The sequence below is a fragment of the Scyliorhinus torazame genome, chromosome 29 (genome assembly GCF_047496885.1).
Source record: "Scyliorhinus torazame isolate Kashiwa2021f chromosome 29, sScyTor2.1, whole genome shotgun sequence".
Classification (NCBI taxonomy): Eukaryota; Metazoa; Chordata; class Chondrichthyes; order Carcharhiniformes; family Scyliorhinidae; genus Scyliorhinus; species Scyliorhinus torazame.
This window is the reverse complement of record NC_092735.1, coordinates 5,782,758-5,795,006: the sequence shown is the minus strand read 5'-3', so window position 1 is coordinate 5,795,006 and position 12,249 is coordinate 5,782,758. Positions and strand designations below refer to the sequence as shown.

At 51.1% G+C, this 12,249-nt stretch overlaps 1 protein-coding gene across 2 annotated transcripts in view; it reads left to right on the top strand.

Annotated features, from left to right (window-relative positions):
* The window catches only part of aco2 (aconitase 2, mitochondrial), a 99,684-nt gene that overhangs the window by 41,606 nt on the left and 45,829 nt on the right, over positions 1–12,249 (top strand). For both annotated transcript variants that reach the window (XM_072491989.1, XM_072491988.1), the window contains exons 7-8: positions 10,726–10,830; positions 11,575–11,666. In XM_072491989.1, the coding sequence (XP_072348090.1) occupies positions 10,726–10,830; positions 11,575–11,666 (197 nt within the window). The remainder of the gene's footprint in view (positions 1–10,725; positions 10,831–11,574; positions 11,667–12,249) is intronic.

The following is a 12,249-nucleotide window of genomic DNA, read 5'->3' as shown; positions in this document are numbered from 1 at the left end:
TCCCATCAGGCCCTGGGGACTTATCTACCTTAATATTTTTTAAGACACCCAACACCTCGTCTTTTCGGATCTCAATGTGACCCAGGCTATCTACACACCCTTCTCCAGACTCAACATCTACCAATTTCTTCTCTTTGGTGAATACTGATGCAAAGTATTCACTTAGTACCTCGCCCATTTCCTCTGGCTCCACACATAGATTCCCTTGCCTATCCTTCAGTGGGCCAACCCTTTCCCTGGCTACCATCTTGCTTTTTATGTACGTGTAAAAAGCCTTGGGATTTTCCTTAACCCTATTTGCCAATGATTTCTTGTGACCCCTTCTAGCCCTCCTGACTCCTTGCTTAAGTTCCTTCCTACTTTCCTTATATTCCACGCAGGCTTCGTCTGTTCCCAGCCTTTTAGCCCTGACAAATGCCTCCTTTTTCTTTTTGACGAGGCCTACAATATCTCTCGTTATCCAAGGTTCCCGAAAATTGCCATATTTATCCTTCTTCCTCACAGGAACATGCCGGTCCTGACTTCCTTTTAACTGACACTTGAAAGCCTCCCACATGTCAGATGTTGATTTGCCCTCCAACATCCGCCCCCAATCTATGTTCTTCAGTTCCCGCCTAATATTGTTATATTTAGCCTTCCCCCAATTTAGCACATTCATCCTAGGACCACTCTTATCCTTGTCCACCAGTACTTTAAAACTTACTGAATTGTGGTCACTGTTACCGAAATGCTCCCCTGCTGAAACATCTACCACCTGGCCGGGCTCATTCCCCAATACCAGGTCCAGTACCGCCCCTTCCCTAGTTGGACTGTTTACATATTGTTTTAAGAAGCCCTCCTGGGTGCTCCTTACAAACTCCGCCCCGTCTAAGCCCCTGGCACTAAGTGAGTCCCAGTCAATATTGGGGAAGTTGAAGTCTCCCATCACCACAACCCTGTTGTTTTTACTCTTCCAAAATCTGTCTACCTATCTGCTCCTCTATCTGCCGCTGGCTGTTGGGAGGCCTGTAGTAAACTCCCAACATTGTGACTGCACCCTTCTTATTCCTGATCTCTACCCATATAGCCTCACTGCCCTCTGAGCTGTCCTCCTGCAGTACAGCTGTGATATTCTCCCTAACCAGTAGCGCAACTCCACCTCCCCTTTTACATCACCCTCTATCCCGCCTGAAACATCTAAATCCTGGAACGTTTAGCTGCCAATCCTGCCCTTCCCTCAACCAGGTCTCTGTAATGGCAACAACATCATAGTTCCAAGTACTAATCCAAGCCTTACCCGTAATACTTCTTGCATTAAAACATATGCACTTCAGGCCACCAGACCCGCTGTGTCGGGCAGTATGGTCGGCACGGGCTTGGAGGGCCGAAGGGCCTGTTCCTGTGCTGTACATTTTTTTGTTCTTTGTTGTTCTTTGTGTTCAGCAACTTCTCCCTGTCTGCTCTGCCTCCGAGCCCCACTGTCCCTATTCCCTAGTTCTCCCTCAATGCTCTCACCTTCTGACCTATTGCTCCCATGCCCACCCCCCGCCATACTAGTTTAAACCCTCCCGTGTGACACTAGCAAACCTCGCGGCCAGGATATTTATGCCTCTCCGGTTTAGATGCAACCCGTCCATCTTATATAGGTCACACCTGCCCCGGAAGAGCTCCCAGTTGTCCAGATAACGGAAACCCTCCCTCCTACACCAGCTGTTTAGCCACATGTTTAGCTGCTCTATCTTCCTATTTCTAGCCTCACTGGCACGTGGCACAGGGAGTAATCCCGAGATTACAACCCTAGAGGTCCTGTCTTTTAACTTTCTGCCTAGCTCCCTGAACTCCTGCTGTAGGACCCCATGCCCCTTCCTGCCTATGTCCCAATATGTACAACGACCTCTGCCTGTTTGCCCTCCCCCTTCAGGATGCCCTCTACCCGTTCGGAGACATCCTGGACCCTGGCACCAGGGAGGCAACATACCATCCTGGAGTCTCTTTCACGTCCACAGAAGCGCCTATCTGTGCCCCTGACTATAGAGTCCCCTATTACTATTGCTCTTCTGCGCTTTGACCCTCCCTTCTGAACATCAGAGCTAGCCGTGGTGCCACTGCTCTGGCTGCTGCTATTTTCCCCTGATAGGCTATGCCCCCCGACAGTATCCAAAGGGGTATACCTGTTCGAGAGGGGGACAACCACAGGGGATTCCTGCACTGACTGCCTGCCCTTTCTGGTGGTCACCCATTTCTCTGCCTGCACCTTGGGTGTGACCACATTTATATAACTGCGATCTATGACGCTTTCCGCCACCTGCACGTTCCTAAGTGCATCCAATTGCTGCTCCAACCGAACCATGCAGTCTGTGAGGAGCTCCAGTTGGGTGCACTTTCTGCAGATGAAGCCACCCGGGACGCTGGAAGCCTCCCGGACCTGCCACATCTCACAGTCAGAGCACTGCACCCCTCTAACTGACATTTCGTCAATTAATTAAAATTAAAAGTTTTTTTTACAAAAAATTTATATTCTTTTTAAATTTTTTCAAAGTTACTGTTAACTATCTGTTTCCTAGCACTAGATTTCTAATATAAATGCGAAAGCTAAATATAGTACTCTCCGATCTCTGGCTTAGATACCCCTCTAAATTATAATTAAGTAATTACGTTTAATTAGTTACCAATGCTTAATTTTTAAAATTTAGTGTAGATTCCCAACCAGCCACTCGGGTCACAGCTTTTCTGTGATGTCACTTCAGTTTCCCCCGGACACACACAATTTGAAAAAGGTATAAAAGTAAAAATCACTTACTTACCTTCTTACCATCTGAGTGTCTTGGATGTTCTCAGGTTCTCTCCCTGACAGAGACTGCTCCTCCTCCTCCAAACGGCTCCCGAAACTAGGCCGCGATCTTTTAAAATCTCCGCTCTGACTCGCAGCTCCTGCGCTTTTTAAATCTCCCGCGCTTTTTAAATCTCCCGGCTCTCTCTCCTCTCGCGTTGTTTTCACTGTCCCAGCTCAATTCCCTCTCGCGCTGTTTTCAATGTCCCGGCTCACTCACCTCTCGCGCTGTTTTCAATGTCCCGGCTCACTCAGCTCCCGCGCTGTTTTCACTGTCTCAGCTCATTCACCTCTCGCACTGTTTTCAATGTCCCGGCTCACTCACCTCTCGCGCTGTTTTCACTGTCCCGGCTCACTCGGCTCCCGCGCTGTTTTCACTGTCCTGGCTGTCTCTCCTCCTGCGCTGTTTTCGATGTCCCGGCTCTCTCGCCTCCCGCGCTGTTTTCACTGTCCCGGCTCTCTCTCCTCCCGCGCTGTTTTCACTGTCCCAGCTTTCTCTCCTCCCGCGCTGTTTTCACTGTCCCGGCATACTCTCCTCCCGCGCTGTTTTCGATGTCCCGGCTCTCTCTCCTCCCGCGCTGTTTTTGATGTCCCGGCTCTCTCTCCTCCCGCGCTGTTTTCGCTGTCCCGGCTCTCTCTCCTGCCGCGCTGTTTTCACTGTCCCGGCTCTTTCTCCTCCCGCGCTGTTTTCACTGTCCCGGCTCTCTCTCCTCTCGCGCTGTTTTCACTGTCCCGGCTCTCTCTCCTCTCGCGCTGTTTTCACTGTCCCGGCTCTCTCTCCTCTCGCGCTGTTTTCACTGTCCTGGCTCTCTCTCCTGCCGCGCTGTTTTCACTGTCCCGGCTCTCTCGTCTCGCTGTTTTCACTGTCCCGGCTCTCTCTCCTCTCGCGCTGTTTTCACTGTCCCGGCTCTCTCTCCTCTCGCGCTGTTTTCACTGTCCCGGCTCACTCACCTCCCGCGCTGTTTTCACTGTCCCGGCTCTCTCTCCTCTCGTGCTGTTTTCACTGTTCCAAGAGCATATTCCATTTCAAATGATCCAAGAGGATAAGTGAATTGCAGGGCTGTTTCGAGAACGTTTCCGCACGTGGGCACAACCGGAGTATTTTTTTTTTTTTTTTTTTTTTATAAATGTTTTATTGAAAATTTTTTCCCAAACAACAATTTTTCCCCTCTTACAAAGCAAACGCAACAATAACAATACAGAAATTTTAAACAATACACAAGTAACAAAACCCCTTTATCTTTGACCTAAACTAAACCCCCCCTCCCCCCCCCCCCCTCCCCCTGGGTTGCTGCTGCTGGTCATCTGTCTTCCCTCTAACGTTCCCCTAGGTAGTCGAGAAATGGCTGCCACCGCCTGGTGAACCCTTGAGCCGATCCTCTCAGGGCAAACTTTATCTGCTCCAGTTTAATGAACCCCGCCATATCATTTACCCAGGCCTCCAGTCCGGGGGGTTTCGCCTCCTTCCACATGAGTAGGATCCTGCGCCGGGCTACTAGGGACGCAAAGGCCACAACGTCGGCCTCTTTCGCCTCCTGCACTCCCGGCTCTTCCGCAACTCCAAATAGAGCTAACCCCCAGCCTGGTTTGACCCGGGCCTTCACCACCCGCGAAATCACTCCCGTCACTCCCTTCCAATACCCTTCCAGTGCCGGGCATGCCCAAAACATATGTGCGTGGTTTGCCGGGCTCCCGCCACACCTCCCACATTTGTCCTCCACTCCAAAGAACCTGCTCAATCTTGCTCCCGTTATGTGTGCTCTATGTAGCACCTTAAATTGAATCAGGCTAAGCCTGGCGCATGAGGAAGAGGAATTTACCCTGCTTAGGGCATCAGCCCACATACCCTCCTCTATCTCCTCCCCTAGTTCTTCTTCCCACTTTCCTTTTAGTTCGCCCACCGACTCCTCCCCCTCTTCCCTCATCTCTCGGTAAATCTCTGACACCTTGCCCTCTCCGACCCACACCCCTGAAAGCACCCTGTCCTGTATCCCCTGTGTCGGGAGCAATGGAAATTCCCTCACCTGTTGTCTAGTAAATGCCCTCACCTGCATATATCTCAAGAAATTTCCCCGGGGCAACTTATACTTTTCCTCCAATGCTCCCAAGCTCGCAAAAGTCCCATCTATAAATAAATCTCCCACCCTCCTAATTCCCAACTGGAACCAGCTCTGAAATCCTCCATCCATTCTTCCTGGGGCGAACCTATGGTTGTTCCTGATTGGGGACCCCACCAGGGCTCCCCGCACCCCTCTCTGTCGCCTCCACTGTCCCCAGATATTCAATGTTGCCGCCACCACCGGGTTCGTGGTAAACTTTTTAGGTGAGATCGGTAGCGGCGCCGTCACCAGCGCCTCTAAACTCGTCCCTTTACAGGACTTTCTCTCCAGTCTTTCCCACGCCGCTCCCTCACCCTCCATCATCCATTTACGTATCATTGCCACATTGGCGGCCCAATAGTAATCGCCCAAGTTCGGTAGTGCCAATCCTCCTCTGTCCCTACTACGCTGAAGGAACCCCCTCCTTACTCTCGGAACTTTCCCTGCCCACACGAAGCTCGTGATGCTCCTGTCTATTTTATTAAAAAAGGTCTTAGTGATTAGTATAGGGAGACATTGAAATACAAATAAGAACCTCGGGAGGACCATCATCTTAATTGCTTGCACCCTGCCCGCCAGCGATAGAGGCTGCATGTCCCACCTCTTGAAGTCCTCCTCCATTTGTTCTACCAACCGTGTCAGATTAAGTCTGTGCAAGGTTCCCCAGCTCCTAGCGATCTGAATCCCCAGGTATCGGAAGTTTCTTTCCACTTTCCTTAGAGGCAAGCCTTCTATCTCTCTACTCTGGTCCCCTGGATGTATCACAAATAATTCACTCTTTCCCATGTTTAGCCTATACCCCGAGAAATCCCCGAACCCCCTCAAAATTCGCATAACCTCTATCATTCCCCCCGCTGGGTCCGACACGTATAACAATAGGCACAACCGGAGTATTGTGTGCAGTTCTGGTCACCACAGTACAGGAAGGACGAAATTGCTCTGGAGAGAGTGCTGAGGAGGTTTACAAGAATGATTCCAGGGCTGGACAATTGTAGCGACAAAGAGCGATTGGAGAGGTTGAGGTTGTATTCTTTGGAACAGCGAAGGCTGAGGGGTGGCAGGCTGAGGTGTACAAAATTGTGAGGGGGTAGAAATAGACCGGAGGAACCCGCTTCCCTTGGCAGAGAGTTCAAAGGCCAGGGGTCATCGATTCAACCTAAGTGGCAGAAGGTGGAGAGGGGACATGAGGAAGAACTTTTTTACTCAGCGGGTAGTGGGAGTCTGGGATTCGCTGCCCGAGTTGGTGGTGGAGGCAGAGACCCTAAACGCTTTCTGCGCCTTAAGTGCTGTCAGCTACAGGGCTGTGGAGCGGGTGCAGGAAGGTGGGATTAGAAAGGGCATCTGGGCTGAATGGCCCTATTCTGTGCTGTATCATTTCTATGGTTCTGTGGAATCCTGTTCTGAGAATCCATGTTGAAGCAAACTCCAGGAAGGGCTATTGTTATCTAGGCAGATACAACCTCCTTTTTCACAATAGGGTGAGTGATAATTTGATTCCGGTTGTGGTGGTTAATGAAGAACACGAGGAGAGAGTTCCTGATCTGTGAATAGACAATTTTTAAATTCAGTTACGGTTTGTGGGCACAGCTGGCTAGGCCACCCGAACCTCCAGCAGCACGGCGGCACAGTGGTTAGCACTGTGGCTTCACCGCGCCAGGGTCCCAGGTTCGATTCCCCGCCGGGTCACTGTCTGTGCGGAGTCTGCACGTTCCCCCCGTGTCTGCGTGGGTTTCCTCCGGGTGCTCCGGTTTCCTCCCACAGTCACAAAGATGTGCAGGTTAGGTGGATTGGGGTGGGGTGGAGGTGAGGGGGGTGGGGTGGAGGTGAGGGGGGTGGAGGTGAGGGGGGTGGGGTGGAGGTGAGGGCTTAGGTAGAGTGCTCTTTCCAAGGGCTGGTGCAGACTTGATGGGCCAAATGGCCTCCTTCTGCACTGTAGGTTCTATGATTATTGCGCATTCATAAGGTGGTGGTGAGCTGCCTTCATTTATTTTAATAAACAATTTTATTAAGGTATTTTTGGTATATAAAACAATGATATTGTATCGTACTGTACAGAAAGAAAAGCAAATAACGCTTTGTACAACCCCCCCCCCCCCCACCCTGCTGACGATTAATTCTCCGCGAAGAAGTCAATGAATGGCTGCCACCGCCGGGCGAACCCCGATAGTGAACCTCTCAAGGCGAACTTAAGCTCGCCATGTCCGATAGCCATACTTCGTTCTTCGGGGGCCTTGAGTCCCTCCATGCCAACAGTATTCGTCACCGGGGCTCTACCCGACTGCATGATCTTCAGGCCCCCAATACCTCATTGATCCTAACCAGGGCCCCCAGTCCGTTTACCAACCCCCTACCCACTATTGGGAAGGTCAGTCCGTCCAGGAATCGCCTCATCCCCTCCGGTCCCCTGGGGGGTTCCGAAGTGTGCAGCTTACTATAAAAGTCCCTAAACACCTTGTTCAGCCCTGCCGGGACCCCCACCAGATTTCCCTCCCCATCCGCTATCCTTCCTATCTCCCTAGCCGCTTCTCTCTTCCTTAGTTGTTGCGCGAGCATTCTGCTGGCCTTCTCTCCATGCTCATATATCGCGCCTTTTGCCTTTCTAAGCTGCTCTACGCCTTTGCCTGTAGTCAGCACCCCGAACTCGGCCTGCAGCCTCTGTCATTTCCTGAGTAACTCTGGCCTCGGGGACCCCGCGTCGCTCCTGTCCGTCCGTAAAATTTCCGGAACCAGTCGGTCCGTTTCTGCCCCATCTGTCTTGTTCCTATGAGCCCGGATTGAGATCAGCTCCCCTCTCACCACTGCCTTCAGTGCCTCCCAGAGCACCGCTGCTGAGACTTCTCCGGTATCATTTACCTGCAGGTAATTCTGCATGCATCTCCTGAGTCTCTCACACATCGCCTCGTCCGCTAGCAATCCAACTTCCAGCCTCCATTGTGGGCGCTGAAAGCTAACTGTACAAATCTGTAGATCTACCCAGTGCGGAGCATGGTCCGATATGGCAATTGCCGAATATTCTGCCCCCACCATCCCGGCCAGCAAGTCCCTACTCATGACAAAGAAATCAATTCGGGAATAAACCTTGTGGACGTGGGAGTAGTACGAAAACTCCCTCGCCGACGGCCGGCTAAATCTCCACGGATCAGCTCCCCCCATTTGCTCCATGAACTCTCTCAGTTCCTTTGCCATCGCTGGCAACCTGCCTGTTTTTGAACGTGACCGATCCAGGCTCGGGTCCAGAACTGTGTCAAAGTCCCCGCCCATGATCAGTTTGCGTGAGTCCAAGTTGGGGATCGTCCCTCGCAACCTCCTGATAAAATCCACATCGTCCCAATTAGGGGCATACACACTAACCAAGACTACTCTCGCCCCTTCGAGCTTGCCCCTAACCATAACAAAACTGCCGCCCCCATCCGCAACTGTACCCTCCGCCTCAAATTGAACCCTTTTATTAATCCGGATCGCAACCCCCCCCTAGTCTTAGTGTCGAGCCCCGAATGAAAGACCTGACTAACCCAGCCCTTCCTTAACCTCAACTGGCCTGCCACTTTCAGGTGCGTCTCCTGCAGCATGGCTATGTCCGCCTTCAGAACCCGCAAATGCGCAAACACACACGCCCTCTTCACTGGCCCGTTTAGCCCTCTAACATTCCAGGTGATCAGCCTGGTTGGGCCCCCCCCCTTCCTTCTGCCTGAACAGCCATCCCCTTTCCTTGGCCAGCCCCCCAGCCATGTGTTGCGCTTCCTCTGGCCTGCCTCCTGGCTGGCTCCACCCATGACCTCCTCACTGTTGCCATGCCCAATTTCCATCCTCGTCAGCAGATCAACCCCCCCCCCCACAGCAACACCATCCTACCACCTAACTCCTGCTCTAATCTAACTAATCGAACACCCCCCACCTGGCTTCCGTTGACTAGCCCACCCAGCTAGCCTGGTGGCTCCCAGCTTCGGCGCCAGCGCGTCTCTCACCCATTGTTCCCAGGCCCATCCATACCACTTCCCCAAACCAGCCCTGCTTAAACAAATACTCTATACAAGTCAGAAACAGCCCCAACAATAGTGCAATGTAAATCAAACAAATAGAGATAAGAAGTACCAGGCACTCTTAGCCCACCCCTCCACACACAGAAAAAGATTGCAAAATATTCCCCCGAAACCCCCATCATAACCGCGGCTTTTTAACTATTTTATTTTTTATTTTTCCCCCTACAAAACTCCAACCAAACAAGAAACCCAAAAAGGAAACATTCAGGGAAACCACGAAAAAGAACAAGAAAAACACATCGCAACCAAAATACATCAACCTAAAAAGGTCGTAAAAATGAAAAGAACGGACCCAAGCATGCAGGCATCTCTCAAAGCGAGAGAGAAACAAAATAGACTTAAGTTCAGCCATGAGTCCAAGAGTCCTCAACTCAGGGCCAGCCCTTGCTTCTTAACAAAGTCCATCGCCTCCTCGGGTTCCTCGAATAGTGGTGCTGACTCTCGTACGTAACCCACAGTCGCGCCAGAAAAAGCAGCCCCAATTTCACTTTGTTCGTATACAAAATCATCTTCACCTGCCTGTAGCCTCCCCTCCTCCTGGCCACCTCAGTGCTCAGGTCTTGGTAAACACGCAGGGTGCGATTGCCCCAGGTACAGCTTTGTGTGCTCTTGGCCCATTGCAGAACCCGCTCCTTGTCCAGGTACTTGTGGAACCGGACCACCATTGCACGTGCGGGACCCCCTCGTCGTGGCTGCCTCACCTGCACTCTGTGCCCTGTCCACCACCGGCGGGCTTCTGAAACATATCCTCCACATACGCGGCAGCATCCAGCCCCTCAGCCCCCTCTGGGAGGCCAACGATTCTTACATTCTGCCGGTGAGGTCTGGAGGTGTCCTCCAGCCTTTCCAGGAGCATTTTCTGCTGATCCCTCAACCTCTGAATTTCCACGTTCGCCACTGTTTGAAAGTCTGCCTGCTCCTCCACTGTCTTCTCCAGCTTCTGGAGCTTCTCAGCCTGATCATCCAGCCTTTTTCCCAATCGGTCCATCGACTTCTGGAGCGGCTCCAAATTATCGCGCTTCAGAGCTAAGGGAATGTTTGTGGAAGGGGAGCAATCAAGCGGAGCTGCTTTGTCCTGGATGGTGTTGAGCTTCTTGACCAGGCATCGTTTAGTGTTAGTTTCCACAAACATGGACCAGGAGTGATGGCACCTCGGGGGTCTTGCAGGCCACTAGAGACACCCGGGTGGCTGGGAACAGGGAGGGATACCACCCTGGCACTTGGGCACCTTGGTGGTGCCAGCCTGGCACCAGGCCCAGAGTTTGGGGGGGTGGAGGGCACCATGCTCAATTCGCCAGGGCAGGAAATCCACTGAAGTGTGGCCTCGGAGGGGAGAAACTCTCCAAGGCCCAAAACACCAGCCAAGTGCCGGTGAATAATGGGATGAATCCCAGCGCTGCAGCCACTGAGAAACACCCACCAAACGCACCCAAAAGCGGACTTTGTTTCATGTCCACTGAATCATGCCCAATGTCTCAGAAATCAGAACAAAAGCCCATTAGGCTTGTCCTTTTACTCGGCATGGTTTGAAATGAGGATGATCACATTTTTACGGTGTCTTGATGACCACTTCTGCAGCCAGGATTTAAAAAAAAAAAAAAGGATTACTGCCCCAGATATATACACACTTTTAACCATTTATACTTACTGGACCAGATACATATAATACAATATGTATCTGAAATTCCTACATTTATCACTGCTGTGTTTTATTTACAAGTCAGTGTTAACTGAGCAAAAGCAGAAATGTCCAGTTTGAACCTCTTTCCCTTTCCAGGCATGGGTACGATCTGTAACATGGGGGCTGAGATTGGTGCAACCACTTCAATTTTCCCCTACAATCCCAGGATGAAGGCATACATGGACAAAACTGGCAGAAAAGGTGGGTCCAACACGAATAAGTAACTTCATTTCAATTTAACATCACTTCCACTGGCATTTGACACAAAGTTCTGTGCGAAAAGCTATTAGTTTAAACTCCAAGGTGTGGGACTCCAGGACGTATGGGTAAGGAAGTGACTGAAGGACGTGGGAAGCAATCCTTACATCTGGGGGAGGGGGGGGGGAGTGAATCATTGCTGGAACCACTAACTGTTTCAAAAATCAAATGCAGTTGAGGTCCCGGGTTCGATCCCGGCTCTGGGCCACTGGCAAGGCCGCTATTTATTGCCCATCTCTATTATTCCCCTAACAGCCTCCCCGAACAGGCGCCGGAATGTGGCGACTAGGGGCTTTTCACAGTAACTTCATTTGAAGCCTACTTGTGACAATAAGCGATTTTTCATTTTCAATTCTAATGCCCTTAATTTCAAGTCTTCCTGAACCTCTGCAATCCATGTAGGGAATAGGTTCAAAATGTTAAAACTCTATGTCTTGACTGATGCTGCCACATTTGTCTGGCATTTAGCTTTTATTCCTTGTAGGAAAAGGTACTGATATTAGAAAGTTTCTGTCCAGTGATTATCCTGCGGGATAGATCCATGCATTGTACCAGTTGAATGCCGTTCTCCGAGAGATGGAGGGTTACAACTGAGCAGAGTTTGAAAGGCTGCAGAATGGGGGAGCGGGTTCGAGGGCCTGAATTGCCAACGCCTGGCTCTTACATTCTTCTGTTCACAATTTTCAGACATCGCTGCTGTTGCCGATGAGTTCCAAGACCTGCTGGTTCCTGACGAGGGCTGTGAATATGATCAGCTGATTGAAATTAACCTCAGTGAGGTAAGGACAACTCGTCAGCTTCTGGTAATAATGTCCAGCCAAAGTCTCGTACTATTTTGCAACTGGTGTCCTGCAACTTGTTTACATAACCACGTCGAGGTGTCCCAAAATGCATCTCCGCATTTTGAAGTGAGTCATTTTGTAATGCAGGCAGCAAGCTGCCAGCAGCGAGATAAACGACTGGGTAATCTTTCTCAGTGATGTCGGTTGAGGGATGCTTGTACACCGGGCGATGAAATCATGGACTCTTTTAGATCCGCCAAAGAGGGCTAGCATGTCATTAAAGGGATAGCTCCTCTGCCGATGCAGTGCTCGGTACTGCACTGTAGTACATCAGGCCTAGATTGTGAAGTCTCTGGAGTGGGGCTTCACCCCGCAAACTTTCCACTTGCCGCTCGCTGAGCCGAGGCCTCCACACATTGTCTCTCTCTCAACGATATGGTGCAATGGCTACTCCGCCTACTGTTTCATGACATTGTGGGGTGGCAGAGTGGCACGGCGGCGCAGTGGTTAGCACTGCTGCCTCACGGCACTGAGGACACGGGTTCGATCCCGGCCCCGGTTCACTGTCCGTGTGGAGTTT